This window comes from Pavona decussata, unplaced genomic scaffold (assembly GCF_977016875.1).
Source record: "Pavona decussata unplaced genomic scaffold, jaPavDecu1.1 SCAFFOLD_141, whole genome shotgun sequence".
In the NCBI taxonomy this organism is placed as follows: domain Eukaryota; kingdom Metazoa; phylum Cnidaria; class Anthozoa; order Scleractinia; family Agariciidae; genus Pavona; species Pavona decussata.
Genome location: NW_028145554.1, coordinates 1,045,001 through 1,067,500, shown reverse-complemented (window position 1 = coordinate 1,067,500; position 22,500 = coordinate 1,045,001). Strand labels below are relative to the sequence as shown.

Sequence of the window (22,500 nt, the reverse complement as noted above, 5' to 3'; positions counted from 1 at the left end):
TCCAGGCACGTGCAAGCCTACGGACTCAGTATAAATCGTGATGAAATCAGCGACGAAATGGATCTTACTCTTTGCCGTGCAGGTAAATAAATGTAACATTTCACCCGCGAATTTTTCATTCTCTTGTCACGAATAGTTTATCATAACTGAATTTGTAATTGCATTTTCACAATCTAAAGAGCAATCTTTTTTTTTTTTTTTTTTTTTTGGGGGGGGGGGGGGGTTGCGGCTATTATGATCATGCGTTCAATTTTCACCCAAGCTTCAGTTCAGCTTCATTTCCTTTGTTTTTGTTTTCATTCGGTTATTCTGTTTTTTTTTTTTTTCTTTCTTTTTTTTTTTTTTGGCTTTCTTCACCATTGCCATTGTGAAACAACCCCATTACGAGAGGATATCATTACACATACATCCGGTGTTACATCCCATTACATTGTGTTACATCCGGTCAGCAGTCGTGCTTCTCGGACTTCCGGCCTATGCGTTCAGTTTATTTACCTTTCTTGGCTTGTCGACTATCGCAATATCTGACTCAATTTTAGCCAAAGACGTTACTTTGGATTATTCAAAGGCATGCATTTGCTTTGTACATCGATCTCGACACATTTTCTTTACTTCCTGGCTGAATAATATTGATGAATTTAGGTGCTCGACGGCAGAAATCGCAAGCATCACGACCATGTTATGGACTTTGTCAACTATTCTTTGTAATCAAGTGTAGCGGGCTACTTGTATCATCATCCCCATCCCTGGTCTGAAACACAGCAAACTGGATATTCGAGGGGAGTAACTGTTAGTCTGCGCTAGATTTGGTCAAAACGACGGAACGTGCGAAGGAGAGACACTGGAGAGAACCACGCGACGAAAGCATCCTGAAGAAATTCCCAAAACCCTCAAGGTAGGTTTTGTAATAACTTATATTTCATCAAATTTGTCGGCCAAAACCTTATTTACTAAATGTAGGTAGCAGATAAGATGATAAAAGATACTTTTGAAGCTGATTTTCTCTCTCTAAAGCCTGTTTGAGCTTAATACTAGAGCTCTCAAAATTACCAATTTTGCAATTTTTTGCAATTTGTCCCAGGTGTCTTCACCACCCATGGCCAGAGTATAGTTTTTCCCAAATTAATTTTATGATATTTAGAAACGTCAATATCTATGTAATCTCTGCTGCTAATTTGGTTTATGTGGAAAGAGTACTTTCGGAGAAATAACGAATATCGTTGTGCTTGTTTTTCCTGCTTGTCTAAATGGCTGACAGGGAACATAGTAGGACGAGCATTTTCTTCTTGTTTATAAAACCCAAATTATTGTAACGGCGAATTTTATAAACTGGGAGAGTGGTTCTAACATCTGTATGAATTTCATTTGAATTGGTTCACATGCACCCGAGAACCAGACTAGTTTACTTTTACTTTTTGAGAGTGGAACTTTTGCTCAAAACATGGTCCCAAGGCCGACTCCATATAGTGCAGTTACCATGGCAACGATACATCTCCCGATCCAAATATGGTTGTTTTTGTATATCCCCCAAGGTAACCTACCTACACACAAAAATTGAAGAGGGGTTAAAATTTTTCATTTCCAACTTTGCTTCACTTTCCTGGAGAATTGCTCTTAATACAAACGTTTCAGCTTAGGGGGGCGTTAATAAGATAGGAGGCATTCATAAGAGAGGGGGCATTTATTAGATCATTTACGGCATGCAGGATGTTTGTCACATAAGCCAAGTTTAATGACCTACATGTATTTCCCACTAGTATCCTACAGCTCAGTGGTAGGGCATCCAAACTAGCCAGTTGGAAGGTCATAGGTTCAACTCCCGAACTGAAAGTTATTAATAACTAACTTGGATTTTCTTTCTCTGAGTACATTTACATGTATGCCTGTATCACTGACTGTAAAAATGCCTCTATCATTAAATTATTTTATTCACCAGGCTAAAAAAAACATCACATTGCTTTCGCAATACCAATATTACAATACTAGTAAATACTTACAGTTTTCATCAATGTGAACAATTCCTTCTCGAAAAACTCTGGGCAGCTCAACTCCATCTGGAAGCTTTGTTTGTTTAGTAGCAACTTCTAATGGGACTCCAAACACAGCTTTTCCTGAAAATTAAAATCAGATCTGTTTGAGGTGCTCACATAAGTTGTACCAGAATTCTAAACCAAACGCAATCAAATCAGCGGAAACATAAACTTGTGAGAATGGTTTTTAACAGTAAAGGCTGTTTTCAGCAAGTAAATTCAGAAAACTGAATTTTACGTGTATCATGAAAATTTTGGCATGCATGCACACAAAACATGCGTGAATGATAATCACTCGTGCACATAATACATGTATGCTCTGTAGACTGGTTTAAAATGAGAAAAAAAAAGAACAAACATATTGACAATACATACATGTAACAATAAAAAAAATAATTAATAAGATAATTTAAATAATGTGCAAAGTCTATGTAATAGTTAAAGTTACAATAACATTTTAAAAGCAAAAGGCATCCTTTAATCCATCTGGCAACAGCCATAATGTCCAAACCTGATTTTCACTAGCCTGTATGAAGACAGTACCTTGGGTTTGGTGGGTCTTTATTGAGTATAATTAGTAGCTTTGACCACTTCCCTAATTTACAGTCCAAAGTGGCTCTTACTTGGTGGTTGAGGAGGTGAAAGAGCATCTGATTTCTTTTTCTTCTTCTTCTCTTTCTCTTTTTCCTTGTCTTTGTCCTTGTCTTTGTCCTTTTTTTGCTTTTTGGTTTTGATACGAAGTGCCAATGACCTTGACTTCTCTCTCTTTACTTTCTTCCCTTTAGGTCTGAAGAAATATGGGAACATGACAAAACACAAGATAATTTGAACAATGACATATTATTGTATTAAAACAATGGGTGTTTTAGTTCGAGAATTTGTCTGATCCAAATTTCTTAAAATTCATGTTCCTATAAAAACAGTAAATCTAAGAAAAGATTTGCTGTTAATTTTATGACAATTACATAGGCTATTTGCTACTCACTCCATTAAAAATGTGTTCAAATTTTAATTAAATCCCACAAAACTTCAAGGGATGAAATTCTGCCATCATTGTCCAAATTTATAAAGAATGTGGATACATGAGTGCAGATATGGCATGTTTTTGCCAATAATTGATCTAACCAGTGAAGCTAGCAACTCAAGTCAAAGTTTAGAACTGAAAAAATATACTGCTGTAGGCTTGAAGGGGATTCAATCTCACCACGTCAATGTTACTGGACAGTACATGCAGTACAATGACCTTACCAACATAAACTTAATTTGTATCAAGCCAACTAGGAGATGATCATTTTCTGAATAACTTCATCACAATGGTCATTTATCCACAGGAAAATTCAAGGCATTTTTTCCAGTGGTCATTTGGCAGTTTACTCTTTACATCTAGCAGCAAGATTGATAACTCCCAGGTGAGGATAAAAAATTTTAGTCAGCATGGTGCCTAAAATGGTTGCAACATAGAGGGTTTCATTTAATCTTTAAAATACATGGATGGCCATTTCAATTCACATGTTTAATCTGGTGAAAGCAATTATTGTACATCTTTGTACAGGATTGTTTTCATGTAGGTTTAATACAACATACAAAATGACCAGCTCCCAGTTAGCTTGATAGCTCCTTTGGTACAAGTGATGCCTCAAAATTATGAAAACCGACAGTCTCTGATCAAACAAACACCTCTTAAAAAAATCAATCCTTAACAAAAAGATCTAACTATATAGTTTTGATTAATACACCTCAAGTCTAATAAAAACATACAGCACTACCGATGACAAATGGTTAGACAAGTATTTCTTGCCTTTCAACAGCTGTCATTGGGAGAAATGCTCCATCAAGTTCAGCTGAGGATCTTTTGATTCGTTTGGCAAAGAAGTGGAAACACGTTTGTTTTTTTGTATCTGCCATATTTTTGACAATGTGAAAACAACAAGAGTTTGTTTCTTTAACTGATCAAGAACTTTAAGCAAACTGAATACATTTACATATTTTCAATGCAGGATGTAATGATCTGGGTTGTTAACGAATAGGTTTCGGAAAAAGGGTAGTGGACGGACAGAGTAGTTGACTAGACCATGGGTTTATTAAACTGTGTATCCTATTGGAGACGTCACTGATACAATACATTGTAGTAGAGTATTAAATTACATGTCAATCAAAATAGGATGTCGGTATTATTATTACATCTCCCTTTCTTTGAAAAATAAGATCATAAATGATAATACAGTTTACTGTTCAAAAGTTCACGACACAGTCCTTGAATCTATTTGGAAAGGATCTATTTCTAGTAGATCGTCTGGGAGGGGGAGTAGGAGCCGGTTCGATAGGTGCTGTGGCGTGAGCGGGGACGTCGGGCTGTTCTTCCGTGACGGGAGTTTGGAAGGTCTGGCTTGTTTCAGTTGTGTGATTCTCGTCGTTATCCTCAGGTACTGATATGACAGGAGGTGTTTCTGTAGTCTGCAACAGATCTTTGCGATTACGGCGATACTGTTGCCCGCTCGCTGTGGTGACTAGGTAAGATCGTGGCGTTTCAGCTTTCGCATCTACCAAGGCAGGTACCCAGGTTTTGCCTTGTCGCAGACGGACAGCTTCCTGTGGTTTGAGGGCTGTCAGGGGCTTGGCTCCTTGATTGTAGTAACGTGCTTGCTGCTGTTGGCAGGTTACCAGTTGTTGTTTCACTCCAGTAACCAACTGTGGTTTTAAAAGGTCTTGTGCTACTGGGATTTTGGTTCTAGTTGTGCGGCTCATGAGAAGCTGTGCTGGGGAGTAGGACATTCCTGTCACGGGTGTGTTTCGATATTCCAGCAGGCCAATGTATGGGTCGCCTGTTTTCTTTAGAATGCGTTTGACGGTCTGGACAGCTTTCTCACTGAGGCCATTTGACTGTGGGTAGGTGGGACTCGACGTGGTCACCGTGAATCCCCAGTCATTTGCAAATTCTTTGAATTCTCTGCTGTTGTACGGCATGTTGTCTGATATAAGTTCCTCAGGGATTCCATGTCTAGCGAAGATTGACTTCATGTGTGTGACAATTGTTCCTGCGGTTTTGTCACGCATTAGGGCTGTTTCAATGAACTTGGAATAGTAGTCCACCACTATTAAGTAAGGTTTTCCTTTGTGTTCAAACACATCGGATCCGAGCTTTTGCCATGGGCGATCTGGTATGGAGTGTGGAATCATTGGTTCCTTCTGATTCTTGTGTCTGTGGGTCAGGCAGGTTGGGCATTGTGCAACGGTATCATGGATGTCGCGTGACATTCGGGGCCAGTAGACAATGGATCTCGCACGTGCTTTGCACTTTTCGATTCCAAGATGGCTCTTGTGAATCAGGTCGAGAACGCTGTTCCGCATTGCCTTTGGGATGATCAACTGTCTCCCATTGAATAGAAGACCCTCGGCTTCGCTCAGATCGTTTCTAATGTTCCAGTACGGTGCAAGGATCGGTTTCAAGGCTTTCCTGTGGATTGGGAAACCTTCTGCTAACTGGGTTTTCAGCGCCTGTAGTGTTTCATCTCTGGCGGTTTCTTCTTTTAACTGCGTTAGTCTTTCTGCACTGGCTGGGATTTCTTGGATGAAACTGTGAACCATGACTTCGATGTCCTCATTGAGGTCTTGTTGATCCTCAACAGTTTCAGTCAAATACGCTCTTGACAGTGTGTCTGCAATGAACATTAACTTTCCAGGCACAAATTGTACTGTCAAGTTGTACTTCTGCAGCCTGATCAACAATCGTTGTATTCTCGGGGGAGTCTGAGATAATGGCTTTGTCATTATCGCCTCAAGTGGTTTGTGATCACTTTGTACCACAATGTCATTTCCGTAGACGAACTGATGAAAACGTTCGCACGCAAAGACGATCGCCAACAGTTCTTTCTCTATTTGCGCATAATTCTGTTCAGCGTTGGTTAGCGATCTAGATGCGTAAATGACGGGATGTCCTTCTTGAAGTAGGCAACTTCCAATACCACTTTGAGAAGCGTCGGTTTGGATTGTGATTGGCTTGTCCTGGTTGAAGTATTGAAGAACAGGGCTGTTTGTGAGCGCTTGTTTCAGTTTTTCTATCGCGTGTCTGTGCTCGTCGTACCAGAACCATTGTGTGTTCTTTTTCAGCAACGCACGTAGAGGGGCGCTGATTTCCGACATGTTGGGAATGTATTGCGATAGATAGTTCACCATGCCAAGTAAACGTTGCAAATCTTGTTTGCTTTGCGGTTCTGGCATGTCGATAATTGCTTTTATCTTCTCGGGATCTGGTTTAAATCCATCAGCGGTCACGATATCGCCCAGGTACTTGACTTGGTCCACGCGAAGTTGAACCTTACTGCGATTAAATTTGATGTTTCGCATCCTTGCGCGTTCTAGCACTTGTTTGAGAGCACTGTCATGTTCTGCAGTGTCCTTTCCGGCAATGATGATGTCATCGTGTACTGCTAGAACTCCGGGTATATCACTGAAATTGTCATCTACCATTCGTTGTGCAACGTCACTGGCTACACAAATTCCAAACGGCATTCGGTTAAACTTGTACCGTCCGAATGGTGTGTTGAATGTGCACAGGATGGACGATTCTTCGTCAAGTTTCTTGTGCCAATAACAATTGCTCATGTCGATCACTGTGAAAAGTCGCTTTCCGTTTAGTTTGCTGGATATAGTTTCAGCTGTCGGCGGCTTGTAATGTTCCCTCTTGATTGATTTGTTCAAATCTTTCGGATCTAAACAAAGTCTCAGTGTGCCGTCTTTTTTCTCAACAATGACCAGGCTGTTGACCCAGTCAGTTGCTTTGTCAACTTTGCTAATGACTTCCATTTCTGTTAGCTTTTCCAGAGTTTCCTTGAGTTTAGGCATGAGACTTAGTGGAATCTTTCTTGGCGGGTGGATTGTGGGTTTTGCGTCATCGCGCAGCTCAATGTGAAATTCGCCATCCACTAAACCAAGTCCGGTGAAGACGTCTTGATAGTCATCAAGTATTTCCGTTTCATTTGTCTCCATTTCATTCACACTGTTGGGGATACTTATCAGTTCCAGATCTCGGCACGTTTGAAGACCAATTAAGGGTTGAGCTTTCTCAACTGCGACAATGAAGAACTTAGCATCAATGATTTTGTCATTGTGCTTGATTTTCATTGTGCATGTTCCTTTAATAGGTACGCGGATACCACCGTAAGCCGTTAACTTGACTCTGGTTGTCTGTAGGCTAGGCTTTTTGGTCAGCTTTTCAAAAGCGTGCTCCGGAATAACGTTACATTACACTTTGAAGCAGATATCTTCATCATTCACTTTCAAGTTCGTGAACAGTTCGTTCTTGTCGCTTTGCGACAGATCGAGTTCTCCTAAGAATAGCTCTTCATCTGTGTCGCTGTCGGCGCGTTGTTCTACCTCATGAACTTTTTGGGAGGCAGGTTTTGTACTTTTGGAGAAGCACATGTTAGCAAAATGATTTTTCCCTTGACATTTGTGGCATGTGTGGCCGAATGCCTTGCATTCTTTTGGTTTGTGATGAAATCCACAACGCCCACAGGGGTTTTTGCTCTGTTTCGGCTCTGATGTTCTTTGAGGCTGGTTTCTCGATGGCTGTTTTGGTTTCTGGTACTTTCTGTTGATGTTTACAGCTGCCGCTTCAAAAGCTGGGTTAGATAGGGATTCTATCTGAGTTTTGCTCGTTTCCGCGGCTCGTACAGTGTTAATGGCAACCTCGAGTGTGAGTTCAGTGTTGCGTAAGAGCCGTTCCCTTACACTCTTGCTGTCTATTCCAAACACAATCCTGTCTTTAATGAGACTATCATTGAGAGTTCCAAATTCGCAAGTTTTGGCTTTCATGCGAAGGTCAGTTACGAAAGCGTCGATTGGTCGGCCGTTCTGCGTGCATGAGAAGAATAAGTAGCGCTCATATGTGACATTCTTCTTCGGCGAGCAGTAGGCTTCAAATTTTGCGAGAAGAGGTTCTATCTTGTTTTCTTCAGCTTCGGTGATAGTGAAAGTATCGTATACTTCTAGCGCCTCGTCTCCAATAGTGTGTAGGAAGACTGCACATTGAGTTTCTTCATCCTTGGAGTCTGCTCCGCTTGCTTTTGCGTAGAGAATCCACCTTTGTTTCCACTTTCGCCAATTTTCTGCGATGTTTCCTTCCATTCGTAAAGGTCCGATGGGCTTCACGTGTTCCATGATTGGCCTCTTGAATTTCTGACACCATGTAATGATCTGGGTTGTTAACGAATAGGTTTCGGAAAAAGGGTAGTGGACGGACAGAGTAGTTGACTAGACCATGGGTTTATTAAACTGTGTATCCTATTGGAGACGTCACTGATACAATACATTGTAGTAGAGTATTAAATTACATGTCAATCAAAATAGGATGTCGGTATTATTATTACACAGGATGTAGTTTCAAACAGCTGAATTTTACTATCCACCAATGAAATGTGAAAACCAGAATTCTTCATATGAGATTCATGTTTCATGTGTTCAAAATCAAAACAAAACATTAAGAATAGCTGTATCATCTTAACACCTGCAATGCATTCACTTCTTTTCAAAAACTTGTTAATAAATTCACAAGCCCATTGACTTATCAAATGGTCGATAAAACATCACAGGCAGTGGTTTTAAAACCCGATAAAACCTCCTCCTTATTAGTATACGGTGTTTAATGTTTTTCTCGTATGCTAATTTCCAACGTTCACAAAAGCATCATTGTTATGAACTCTCTTGACACACGCTTTTCTAGGAATGTTTTTGAAGCCATTCAAAAAACTTGCAGCACGTGTTTTATCGGGTCTAAAACCACTCAGCTGCTCCTCGTGGTTTTTAAAATCCCGATAAAACACTGCTGCTTGTGTTTTAAACATTACATCACAATTTGTAAGAAAAACTTTGAGCACCAAGAGAAAATAAATCTATCCTGATCAAAAATTATTATGCAACAAATTTATTGTTGCATAACATTTTCTGATTCCTTTTTTTCATTTCACCCAGTTGGATATTCTCTCTTACATTAAGCAATATAACACTGATCTTTGCATGTACACCTGTATACCTTTTTCTTTGTATTATTTATGCCTTTCCTCGATAGAATAAAGGATTGATATCATATTAATTATTTTCCTTTCTAGTCATGATGATATCACGCCTTCATCCTTTCATTTGAGTCATGTCATTTATTTGTTAGTTTTTTTATATTCATACTTCCTCGTTAATTGACAAGAAACCTTTTCGGAAATCACACCAGATTGATTTAAGATAACGAAAAGGATATGTCGTTGAGAGTTTACTGTGAAATGTAATCTTTCAGTAGCCGAGTGGGATATCATTCATTAAGCTAGCTAGCTTTAAGCTGAAGCTTAACATAAGCTTAATTCCTGCTTAATTAAACCATGAAACACGACCGACGAATTATTTCTCAATTAGGCTCTGTGGTATCGACTGCTTTCACAAAAACAAGACTTTTTCACATCTGTTTTCGGTTTTGAGCAGCTGGCATGGGGCGCAAGTTATCGATATGCATAAAGCTATGGAACGAAAATAATCTTAGACTTAACGCGAAAAAAAATCCTCCAGATTAGTTCTTTTCCGGAAATTTTGCGAAAGTAAAATTTTGTATGAGTAAGTAACAAATCAATAAGCTTAAGATGGTAATGAACTCTTGAACTTCGAATTCATGCAAACCTGGAATCTTCCTCTTCTTCTTCACCAATACTGTCATCATCTGAGCGAAAAGCCACATATCCTTTGTCCTTCTTGCTCTCCTTTCTCTCATAGACGTCTTCCTCGCGCTCAGCCATGATTACTTCGTGTTTATGCTCCTCAAAAGCAGTCTTAACTTCGCAAAGGCGACAACTAACCTCTGGTGATATCCGCCATATTGCAATGAAACTCTGCGCTAGTTCTCCGCGGTTAAAATTCAGGCGAGGCTACCAAGGAACCTCGTTGTTACGGCAACAGTGCGTGCCTTCGCGCAAATAATTTTTTGTTTATCGACTCTTTGGTCCATGATTCTGCCGTTTTACCAAATTCTGCTCCCTAAACTTGAAATATTTTTTGGCTTTTGATATCAAAAGCTCCTCAGTCACTCAGTTGATCAACTACAGGCGCGTTTTGTGAAAAATGGCGAAGTTAGACACCAAAAATGATCTTAACCGTGTGGGTCTGTTTTCCGAGCTTGGGTATATTTCGATCGGCGATCCTTACAAAAGACAAGGCACAAGTGAGTAGAAGTTTGAGTTTGCACATCTTTAAGCGAGTTTATGCAATATCTTTGCCAAATTAGATGGGTTTTGGAATAACAGTTAAGCTTACCAAATGTTTCAACAAGTGTGCACTTTGTGACTTTGTCTGCCCTGTTGGGGAACTGGATGCATGCCCATATTTTCTCATCATTCGGTTAATTTCTCTTTTAAATTAACCTCCCATGTAGGCCTCCCAGGGTAAAATTAGAACCAGGAAATATTGTTCCCAATTTCTGATTTATTTGAAGCCAAGCTTAGCTAATGCTAGTACTTATAAGTTACTGACATACAGGATAATTTTGACCTTTAAACTACATGTTTCACTTGAGATACTGTAAAATTATGGGGAAAAATCTACACCCATACAGAGGGAACTTTTAAAAGTGTTTGGGTTTTTTAATGACTTGTCGTATTCATGACAAACTGTACACAGTTACATGTACCAAAATTAATGTTTATGTTGTCCACAGATTTCAATGTTGCAGCGCACAAAGGCAAACAGATGCTCCCTGGTGGGACCAAGACAAGATCGGCTCTGCAGTCTGGCTACTTTGATCAACGATTCAACAGAATCATGGAAGCTGAAGCTTATGCTGATCCTGTAAAGCGCAGAAGACAAGATAAACTAAAGAGTTCAAAACTGAACATAGGAAAGGCTTTTGTTCCTAGCAGTGGAGAGAAACTACCGTAAGTTGTGGCTGTAGCTAAGTCATGCATCTTACAAATGTGACCAGAAGTGGCCCAAAAATAATGGTCTTTTGAATAATACACAATCTTGCAAAATTTAAACTACAGTCGAACCTCCCATAAGTAATAAAGTATAAATGTGAATCCAAAGAACTGCATCTCACAAATCTATTAAGATTTAGATTTCAAGGATGCAGGATTTAACAAAGCAATATTGGGTTATTCCAGAAAAAATCCACACCCCCCCGACGGATGGGGTCGTTTTTTAACCCCCCCTCTCACCTGGATTTCCTGAAGCACAAGACCCCCCCTCCTGTCTGGATTTCCAAAACAAAAGACCCCCCCTCCCGCCTGGATTTCGGGAAAAAAATATTAGGCTTAAATTTAATTTATTTTTAGTATAAAATACGCACAACCACGTCTAGAAGATGTTCTTTTTTAATTTCTAAAGCTTCTGCTAATATTAAAATTCTTCCGCCTGACGCAGTGGAATCCACGCTAAGAATGCAATGGCGGACGTGAAATTACACAACGGTGGCGCGCTGGGTCTGGTACGAGTAGAAATGTGTCAGGCGTTTCAAACTCTTTGTTGCAACAATGTTGCGATGGCTCGTTCTTTACTATCTTGTTGTTCGCGTTTTCTGCGCTATAAAAGGACCTGCGAAGGAACTTAGATTATTATTTATTTTAGGTGAGAAATATGTGAACAAAATATTTCTATTATTTTCAGGGTCTGAGAGCGCTGAAGTGTTTCCGAACTAAACATTCGAATCGCGTGAACTATCGGTCGAAATGACTCCTGCAGAAGACTTTCTTAAGTTCAACCCCCCCTCCCGCCTGGATTTTCAGAGTCTTTGACCCCCCTCCGGTGAGAATTTCCAGAATCCCATCCGTCGGGGAGGTGTGGATTTTTTCTGGAATAACCCATTTTGTTGTTTATTTCAACAAATGAGAATTTCAAATCACTAGACAGTGTAGTTATTTTGGTAGCCTTTTCTATTAATGTGATAATGCCTGATGATGATATTGGAATAAACAACAGAATAAAATTCTTGCAGCAGCTCTGTTAAATCCTGCATCCTTGTAATGTTATCTAAAACAATATTATAAGATTTACATTACAACGATGCAGGCTTTAGGCCATAATACAGCACGGCTCTAGCGAGACAAATTCAAGCCATAATTTCAGCAAAACATCAGCAATACAAATGTCTCGCTCCATTTCCGTTCATTTATCGTTCAAAATGTCACGCTCTTGCAAGCCTGATTAGTGTTTGGCTATGTCTCGCTCATTTGTCTTGGTGGATTCTCGCTCACGTATCGTTCAAAATGTCACGCTCTTGCAAGCCTGATTAGTGTTTGGCTATGTCTCGCTCATTTCTCAGGCCGGAATCTCCTTCTTGTCTCGCTCAGAATTTTCGTACAGGAGGCAACTTTCAAGTTTTGAATTACCCGTATACCCATGATTTTGGGAAGAAATATTTGTAACTACAGTAGTAATATGTTATTCAATTAGAAATTAAAACCATGGAAATAAGGAAGGTCACACAATTAGCACTCAAAGAAAAGGATTTTAAAACTGCCTTAAAAAAAATTTAATTAAATGCATTTTTTTTAATTTGGGTTAACTTACATAATTTTATTTATATAATGGGGTGTTAATTAATCTTCAAGAGCTTGCATTGAAGAACCTGTATTCCCATTTGTAGGTCAGGGGCTGGGAATCATTATGGAACATTTAATGGACCAATAGGAGCTTTTAGTCCAGTGTCGAAAGGAAAGAAAGCGGCTGATTCACCAGGAAAGAACTTTTTGACAAATCCACCAAAGAAAGGAACTGGGTTTGGCTACCTCCATGTCACAATTGGTGCTCCTCCCAAATATATGTCTGATGCTTATGAACGGGCCAGAGAATTGAGAAAGGTGTGTGAAAAATAGATGACTACTAACAGTTTCTTAATTATTAAGAATTTATCTTACTAATAAATTATAATAGCAAGTAATATTTACTGGAAGTTAATTAGATAAAGTGTAAAATTAATGTGCAGTTCCAGAAAATATCCATACTCTCCCCACTGAAGGTTTTTGTTTTGCTCTCCCCCCCCCCAACCCACCGCTCACGAAATTCCAGTTTAGCTTCATACTTTGCTTTTAAAAATTTTTCAGGGACTGAGAGCGCTGAAGTGTCACCAAACTAAACGTGCGAATCGCTTGAACTATCGGTCAAAATGACCCCTGTAGAAGACTTTTTCAAGTTCAGCCCCCCTCCCACTTGGATTTCCAGAGTCTTTGACCCCCTCCCAAGAGAATTTCCAGAATCCCATCAGTCGGGGGAAGGGGGGGGTGGATTTTTTCTGGAACAAACCCAACTCTTAAGCACCTTGAAGTCAGACACCAATAATTTTGCCTTGAATAATGGTTGTCCCTCAATTTTAACAAATATTTGCCTCCATCACTTCCCTTTTGAGTAAACTAGCTGTTAATAAAAGTATTTACTAATAATTAGTAAATACTTTTATTTCATAAACAATATTATTGTTAATGAAATCTATATTAAAAGAATAAGGCCTCTCTTGCATTATGAGTATAAGGTCTTCAGCCAGAGTGAAAAATTTAACACCTCATGCATCAGAATGTAAGAGCTAGCCAGGATTATATGTCCTCCAATTTAACTGGTTTATGTCCCAGCAATAACTCGATTTAAATACATTCTGTTATAATACAGAAAGAAATGGAGTCAAGCTTTAAAGCAAGAAAAGGAGGTGCATACAAACTTAACCTTCATCCAAAAGCTTACTTTGATGGAAACCCATACAAGTCTGACAGGCGTAAGTATATACTGTAACAATTTTTGTAACCTCCAGGGGCTTTAGTTGTCCAAACCCTGCCCAGTCTTTGGAAATCTTTTAGCCTCTTTGGCAATGTTCAGAAATTGTTCGCACATCTTTGGTAAAATTTGGCAGCTGCAGTCCCAACATCTTCAGGGATAAGGGTTGAATGAAATTGACGTACAAAGTTGGCACACATACACTGTATGGCACGGTAACCCTCTTGCTCAGTTACAGTATACGCAAAACACTGAATTAACATACATTTACAGGTACTCGTATGTAAGTCAGAGATTAAATACACAATAAATTATTGGAACCTGCATGTCAGAGGACATTTCACCACTTGAGGTTGCATTTTACAATGTAATTAAAAGGATTGGCCTGGAAAAAAGCCTTAATTAAGTGGCTTCTGATAAATTGCTAGATTCTCCTTCTAAATTGCATTGTATTTGCTTGAGAAACAAAAGGAGAATTTGGCCTTACATCAAATGTCACTTATGGCCTTACTACGCACACCCCTGGCCCTTTATTTGTTGTCTTGGGTCATCAGATTCACTGGGGTTTTTGCATGTGGCCTTGAATTCCTTCAGGAAATTTAATGTTGCTCTCATGTTTTCTCAGCTGTTTTGCAATTCAATATGTGATAAAAACAGAAATGTTGCTCATAATCATATTACATAGGGTACCACCTAGTCAGGACCTTATTACTTTAGCTTCTTGTAGTCAAACTGGAAACCACACACATACTCAAACCACAACATAATCATGCAAATTAAGGGTAACATTTGTTTTTTGTCGTTTCCTTGCAGCTCTTCCACCGCTGAAAGAAACACGAAAACCCCCAGAAGTACTCAAACCATTCAAACCTAGCTCTCCACCAAAAGAGGTTAGCAAAGAGAACCTTCTTTGGACTTAAGATTTGCCAGGAAATAGTACAACATTCTTTACAGAGCGTTTATTTAATGATATTACGTAGTCTAGAGACATCAATTGTGGGCAATGGGCTATTGCAAGTAGACAGGTCTAATATTTTATTAGCCTAATGGTCTAATGAAGGAGTGTGGGGAATAAAGCCCTAAGTGTTTTTAGAACAGTAAAATTACACTCGAGCCCAAGTGGTCTCTATTTCTCCGTTGCTACTGAGCAGGACATTCAGTGTGGTTTGCAATTTTCCTTTAAGACAAAATTTGCCCCTTAGTCACACTTAAATCACAATTGAAGGCCAGGGGTACCTGGAATAAAACCTTAACTGACTTCTGATAAATTGCTACAATGCAGGTCAAAAGTGTTGGGACACTTAGCGAGATACTACTGAAATAATCTCCCCCCACCCCCTCCCCCCCAAGCAATGTTGAGATTTGACACTACAACACAGATTTCAACAAAAATACTGTTTATCTGCATCTTCCAACATTGTTTGGGGGGGAGGGGGTGGTACGCTCCAATTGTGACCCCAAAAAGCCAACTTTACTTGGAATACATGATTATTGGACAGGTGTCCCAACTACTTTTGACCTGCATTGTCTGAAAGTGAGTATTTGAAAGAGATCAGGTTTGTGGCCTATTGGTCGATGAAAAGCGGGGCTTCTTATGAGAACTCTTGTTTGGTAAGCAAGAAGAACATATTTGTGAACAATATACAAGGAATTTCAATTGCCGCACTTTTCGTATTGTCATATTAGAGTATGGATATGGGAAAGGCGCAACAGGTGTATATCAGGAAAAAGATAGACAAATGAATACCATGCAGATCAGTGAGTCGGGGTAAAAAATAACAACTTGCATGTTCACACTGTTGTAACGCTTAAGAAACGATGAGCTTTATTTCACTTTCAAAGAGTTCAAAACGTGGTGTTTTGTTTATTAAATCGGATATGCCATCCGCTGCCCACAAGGTCTGTTGTTTACATAGAAATCGTGTTATACTGTGAGCGCGCGGCTCTGAAAGCTCTTTAGAGTGTTGTCCTCAATGAGAAAATGGAGGCTTCAGAAAGCCAGAGAGTTGTTTACATTATAACGTACAGTCGCGCAGACACTGAAAAGTTCCGTAGAGAGACGTTTGGCGAAGCGATAATAGAGGCATGGAATAGCTTTAACATTGAAATCTCTCACTGGGTGGTGGAGGGTCATGCCACTACCGATGCCGATGGCGATCTCAACAAGTACCATTTTCACATGGCGGTAAAACTGAAGAAGAGAGGTAGATGGCTACAAGTAAAGAGATACTTGAGCCAAAAATTCCACATCGAAGTTCATTTCAGTGACCGCCACAATACATATTACAGCGCCTACAAGTATGTCACGAAATCAGACCTCGAAGCGGTTCATTCTGTGGGTCATCCAGACTTAACTACTTGTCCTCGAACGGAAAATGCAATCGCTTCTAACAAAAGAAAACGCAAACTAGGCGGGGTATCGAAGCAAAGAAAGATCAAAGATCCTTTTTTCCGGTTCTGGAAGCCCATTTCACAGAGTGAACAGCGAGAAATCGCGCCCTGTGGACATTGTTTTGCACGATTCATTCTAGAGAATTCTAGCAATGTTTACATTGCTGACTGACGGCGATATGATGCTCGCGACAATACTCAGTAACGTTTGCATTCATTTCGCATCAATGAAGAACAGTGTTTAAAAATAAACTATGGCCGGCTACTCTTGTTGAGTATATAAAAACAATTGTTGTATAATGCGCTCCAAAGGAACGTGTCTGAATAGAGTTTACAACATTACTCAGTAAATTGAATGTTTTATATAAAGAGCTAATTAATAGCTTTCTTTTCTTGTGCTTTTACTGAGTACTGAGTTGAAAATGCGCAATAACTCATATAATGAAAGAAATAGTTTCTTCAAACTAAAGAAAACATACATACTTTCTAAATTTGTGTTCATTTAATGTCAAATACGTTTTCAATTTGCATAAATCTCCACTATTTAAAGTGAGTATTGTAGTGAGTAATGTTCAGTTCTTTACGTCAACAAAATGCAAATGTCACGCATGTGATAAACTTCTCGTTGTCACGAGTTTTACAAAGTGACAATTACAATTTACACAAGCATTTTCCTCAGATAGCATGAAAATGAAGTTACACTTTACACGCTTTAGAAATTCACAGAATATACTGAAGTGTAAATAATAAAGCATGTTCAGTTTTCACAGTTCCGCATTGCGTGATTAATATTTGGTTCTACCGCCTTTAGAGGCAAGGATAGCTTCTATCCTTTTGTTCAAACTGGCAATTGTGTTATCTATAGTTTCAGTACAAATACAATCAAAAGCTCTTAAAACTCTAGCTTGAAATTCCTCAAACGACTCCCTTGTGATATTTCTAGATATTGCTTCGGATTCTAAATATCTCTTTACAAGATGAAATATGTTCTCAATAGGATTTAGGTCCGGTGAACGCCATATTCCACTTCTTTTCACGCTAAAACATTGACAGAACTAACACTCCAAACGTTTTCCAATAAACAGCGCAGTTTTAAGTCATTTCGAATGCATATACATAACGTCACACTAGTCAAAATTTCACTAGAACGCCGTCCGCGCGCATTCGTACACTCGTTTGGTCAGGCCAAACATCGTTTATTACCGTCGCAAATTCCGTATTATAGTTATGCCAGAAACTTGGTATCCCTTGGTAACTTGGTATCCCTTGACCACGTTAACAGCACTTTTTCCCAGCTAGTCGTTTTCAGACAATGCAGGTCAAAAGTGTTGGGACACTTAGCGAGATACTACTGAAATAATCTCCCCCCACCCCCTCCCCCCCAAGCAATGTTGAGATTTGACACTACAACACAGATTTCAACAAAAATACTGTTTATCTGCATCTTCCAACATTGTTTGGGGGGGAGGGGGGTGGTACGCTCCAAAAAGCCAACTTTACTTGGAATACATGATTATTGGACAGGTGTCCCAACTACTTTTGACCTGCATTGTAGATTCTCCTTCTAGATTGCCTTGTATTCGCTTGTGAAACAAAAAGAGAATTTGACCTTACATCAAAAGTTACTTTAGGCCTTATTCCACACACCCCATGAATTATGAAATTACATGTACAATTTCCCTGAATCTTTGTTACAGATCGGAGGCATGAAGGCTGGATGCTTTGACACTTACCCATCCCACTCTGAAGATCCTTACATGGTGAAAAAGAAGAAGGGAAATGAAGGCGCAGAGAAAAGGATCTTTAGACCATCGCAGGGCCCTAAATCAACACCGACAAGATCAATAGTTAATCAGAACGTAGAGAGACGAATCAACAACTTGAACTTCAGACAACCTGTGACTGTATCAATTTGATTTGACAAGTGCGCTCATTGTATACTAAAAAACTTAATTTTAAGTCAACAGTAGCAGTGGTTAGACATTGTAATGAAAGAAAGACACAGCTGAGTTGAATGTTCTTAGTTACTTGAATGTTTTATTGTTACCATGCTTTCATCCTATTTACAAAACAGTAGTTTTTCTTGTTAATAAATTGAGTCAATATTGTTGTTCATGTGTGATATATGTATACACTCCAAAATATTGTAACATGTTTAAATAATATCATGCCATCTACATTATTTTACCATACTTTTTCATTTGAAAACGTTGTGAAAAACAGGTACAAAAGTGAAGTAGTGACTAGGAAAAAATCTTGTAAGTGAATTTAAGTTTTTAAAAAAAGTTCAAAGTAATTAATCAACATAACCTGTACATAGTTTTGCTGGTGTTTCAAATGTTCAAAGAAATAAAGAACTTGCTAACCTACTTTGTTTTATATCTGACAACTTCTTTCAAAACTCATATCCTCTTTGGAAACTCCCAAGTAATTTTGTGAGAGTAAATCTGCTCTATTAAATAATTCAATTATTCAGTATAAATTGTCTAAAATCTGACACTTTAAAAAGCTTATATTATGTGCTATATATTCAGTATAAAATAAGGGTGCTGTCCACTTGACCTGGCAAGCCAGACTGGTCACAGTGTTAATAGCAAGTATAATTTTTAGGATGGTTCAAACTTGTTTTCTAAATTGTGCATAATTTACTGTGAAATAGTATGCGCTTGGTCTGTATAGCGAGTGTTTCTGTTTATAAGGTTTTGATGGGGAAAAGAGCAGAAAATATTGAGAGGAATGGGGTCAAAAAGTGAAAATTCTGAAATCCCCATATAGAAACACTTGTTACACAAGATGCCCTGCCAGGGAGTGTCCCATGTCGCTCTTTCGATGTTACTTGATTTCGCTGTTGCAGATTCAAGAAATAAAACAATCTACATCTACCTTGTCCATGGTGTTATATCTATGCATATCTATGCATATCTTGGGAGCAGGGATGGCGCAGTGGTGAGAGCACTCGCCTCCCACCAATGTGGCCGGGGTTCGATTCCCGGCCTCGGGGTCATATGTGGGTTGAGTTTGTTGTTGGTTCTCGTCCCCGCTCCAAGGGTTTTTCTCCGGGTACTCCGGTTTTCCTCCCTCCACAAAAACCAACATTTCCAAATTCCAATTCGACCTGGAAGCAGTGGAGAGAAGAGCCACCCCGTGGATTCCACTGAAATTCCTATTTATTTATTTATTTATTTATTTATTTATTTATTTAACTTACCAGCAGAGAGATTTACATCATTACAATAAAAGAAAATTCTAACAGCCCTTTTGAGAATAAGAGGGTTTGGGATCTATTATGACTCAAGTATGTGTGCCAGTTGGAAATCCTTTGGTTAACCTCCCAAGAAAAAAACAAATTAAAACAGACTGTACAAATTATATGACCCACATTAGTCCTGTTTCTCTCTTCTAAACCATTGTAAAACTCTCTGCCACTGAACTGCTTGGAGTCTGTCCCAAACCAGCTGTCTGTAGCTAGATTTCGTGAACATGACAACTCCAAATGTCAAAAGGAAGATAATAGAAAATAGCAAATAATAATCCTTTTCTTCAACTGGCTTGTTTCTTAATGGGCCTATGTGATCCTCTTCTGAGATCTGCACACTGTAGTTACCCTCAACACCTAAAGAGAATAGAAAAGGGATAGCATCGAACACAACTATAGATTACATTTGTAGTTTAGAGGTATGTATGCTAGAACTAAATTTTGACAGTTGTGATCCATTCAAATGTCAGGCAGTAGTGTTCAAAGTAAATTCCTTTTGCATATTACAATACACGTAGACATTACGTACATAGTTAACAACAACTTTTAGGAAGTTGAATGACGCTATTCTGGAACAGGAATGCATTCCAAATACATACACTGCTGTGAAAAAATCCCTCATAAGAGGTTTTGAGATTACCGGAGTACAAAATGGCTCTTAAATTACCAAGTGTCAGCCAAAGTTTGCAGAAATTTCTTCCCAAATTTACTGAAAAAGAGAAAATATGTAACAGCCATTCCGCTATTCTTATTCCCGAATACGGTCAATCAAATGCAACCTTAACCAAATTCTGTGAAAATGTTGCTGTGTTTCACACGCCCTGGTGTTCTTTGTGAAAATAACTTTTATGTTCACAGAGCAGATTATCATCCCAAGTAGTGTTTTAGATTTAAAATCACTAATAGTCGTACCTGTGTTATTCTTGACAAAATCTCTCAAATCATCCAGAGTAACTGAATTGTTAAATTTCAGTACAGGCTTGCCTGAGTGAAATAACAAGATGGTTGGGACAGCAACAACTCCAAATCGAGTATTTAAACTGCAAAGATGGCAACAACAAATTGTTAACTTCTAGATATTTCACTCATCCTTCTAAGATGTGTATAAATAATTAATAAATTATTGTAATTCATCCATATTTCACAACTGTTCAAATGTAACAGGATGGAATGCAATGATTATTATTACCACAAACATTTGCACTCATGTTTTCCTTGCTATTCAAGCAAGGTATACAATTTAGTTGTATGTTGTGGTTTGCATATTAAATTATCTTTAGTCATGAAGTTTCAAATTAGACTAGTTTGATTTCCATTTTCCTTTGTCTCAAATTAATTATCATTATCTGAAAATTTTCATTAAAACCTGAATAGTCACGACAAACCCCCTTAAACAAGAAGTTCCACTATAAAAGGGCAAGTAGTCCCTCCTTCATTTCACACCTTTGTAGGTATGAGATGCAAGTTTAGACACCATTCATTCATGGCAAGTTGTTTCCATCAAAAAAGATATGCCTCAAAATTTCACATGACCACAGCAATATATTAAAGATATCAAGTTCTTATTTGTTTAACAGGGTTTATTCTGAAAACTAAGCCAATTTTATTGATAAGGGCGGTAGAAAAAGACACATGTTGTTTGTCAGTTGTTGGTTGATTGACAACTGAAGGTGAGAATGGCCAGGCCAGGCCAGGCCAGGCCCCACTTATACTGGAACTTCCTGTTTAATATGATAAAATCTCAATGGAGATAACACTGGTGTGACTGTACTATATGGATCTACTGCATGGTCTAGGCTAGGGGTTTCATTAAGATTTTGCACAGTTGGACAAGAGGTTGTTGCACCTGGGCAGGAGAATTAACTTGGATACCATCATTTATTGGGAGCAGGGATGGCGGAGAGTTGAGAGCACTCAGCTCCCACCAATGTGGCCCGGGTTTGGTTCCTGGTCTCGACATTATATGTGGGTTAAGTTTATTGTTTTTTGTTTTCTACCCCAAGGGTACAAATCCTATGGTAAAAATGCAAGTGAAAGGCAGAACATAGTTAATTAAAGGCAATGGTTATGAAACCTGACAAACTTCTTTGTTATATGTTTTTGTTTTCTTTTTTGGCCTTGACCGTGCACAAACAACAATAGAATTTGGAATGTGTTAGAGCAACTGACCAATCGAAATGTTTTTGTTAAGATATTCAACCGTGGTGTGAACATTAAAACGAAGGAATGTGCAGGGTCGCGGCCCTTCCAACATAAATTGCAGCATCATTGTTGTCATGGCAAGGTTTCCTAACCAGCCCCTCAAGTAACTATGGGCAAAAACATTAACAGGGCAACCAATCAAAGAATTTGTTTATGTATTTATTTCCTCAGTCTCCAAGTGACCAGCCACTAGCCAAAGAACCTGAACAAGATCGATCTACAGTAGCTAGTATAACTTTCCAATTCCTTTCTTGATCCAGACCTTTCACTTGAAGGCCTTGTCTACAGAGCAGTATACAGAGTATGGCAAGTGCATGAGCAAGTTTTCAGAAAATGCCTCTTTTTACTTTTGTCAGAAAATGTTTCTGCACACGTGAGATCTTGTCTAGTTCTGTCACACTCTGCAGACTGGCTCTTTACCAATACAACACTACATAATAAACATGGCTTTCGTTACTTTTAAGGGACTCACGTTATGTAGAGAAAACACTGTCTAAATACAAGTGCCAAATATCATGGATATTAATCATTCGAAGGGACCGCAGTGAAAGGACCGGTGGTGGTGTGATAATTTATATTCGCGAGGGTTTGGTATTCTCCGAGAGAAATGACCTTCATAATAACAACGAGGCAATCTGGATACAAGTGAATCGAACTCGCTGCAAGCCTTTAATTATTGGATGCATCTATCGACCCCCAAATCAACAAGTGGACAAATTTCTTGACGATTTTAATAACTCTTTGGCCGGAATTGAATCCCACTTCGACAAAATTATACTTGGCGATTTCAACATCGATTATTCAAGTAAAAAGAAAAGAAATGCAAATCAATCAGATAGACGAAAACTCAAGGGAATAGCAGACCTTCACGACATGAAACAAATAATT

The 22,500-nt window shown here is 38.8% G+C and overlaps 3 protein-coding genes across 5 annotated transcripts in view; 1 reads left to right on the top strand and 2 right to left on the bottom strand.

The window, feature by feature from the left end:
* Positions 1-9,917, bottom strand: part of LOC146466752 (ralA-binding protein 1-like) — a 26,312-nt gene extending 16,395 nt beyond the window's left edge. Inside the window, exons 1-3 of the mRNA XM_085126911.1 lie at positions 9,690-9,917; positions 2,654-2,817; positions 1,998-2,111 (exon numbers count right to left, since the gene is read on the bottom strand). Of these exons, the coding sequence (XP_084983037.1) occupies positions 1,998-2,111; positions 2,654-2,817; positions 9,690-9,805 (394 nt within the window). The 5' untranslated portion in view covers positions 9,806-9,917. The remainder of the gene's footprint in view (positions 1-1,997; positions 2,112-2,653; positions 2,818-9,689) is intronic.
* Positions 9,918-9,975: 58 nt separating this feature from the next.
* LOC146466751 (cilia-and flagella-associated protein 96-like) lies at positions 9,976-18,523 on the top strand. Its single transcript, XM_085126916.1, has 6 exons — positions 9,976-10,227; positions 10,720-10,936; positions 12,646-12,859; positions 13,662-13,764; positions 14,577-14,653; positions 17,852-18,523. The coding sequence occupies exons 1-6, from the start codon at positions 10,128-10,130 to the stop codon at positions 18,068-18,070; spliced, it is 930 nt and encodes a 309-aa protein (XP_084983042.1). The 5' UTR covers positions 9,976-10,127; the 3' UTR covers positions 18,071-18,523.
* LOC146466750 (thioredoxin domain-containing protein 15-like) overlaps positions 18,167-22,500 on the bottom strand; it is an 8,253-nt gene continuing 3,919 nt past the window's right edge. For all 3 annotated transcript variants that reach the window (XM_085126915.1, XM_085126913.1, XM_085126912.1), the window contains exons 3-5: positions 20,323-20,450; positions 19,359-19,767; positions 18,167-19,076 (exon numbers count right to left, since the gene is read on the bottom strand). In XM_085126915.1, coding sequence (XP_084983041.1) covers positions 19,535-19,767; positions 20,323-20,450 — 361 coding nt within the window. In that variant the 3' untranslated portion in view covers positions 18,167-19,076; positions 19,359-19,534. The remainder of the gene's footprint in view (positions 19,077-19,358; positions 19,768-20,322; positions 20,451-22,500) is intronic.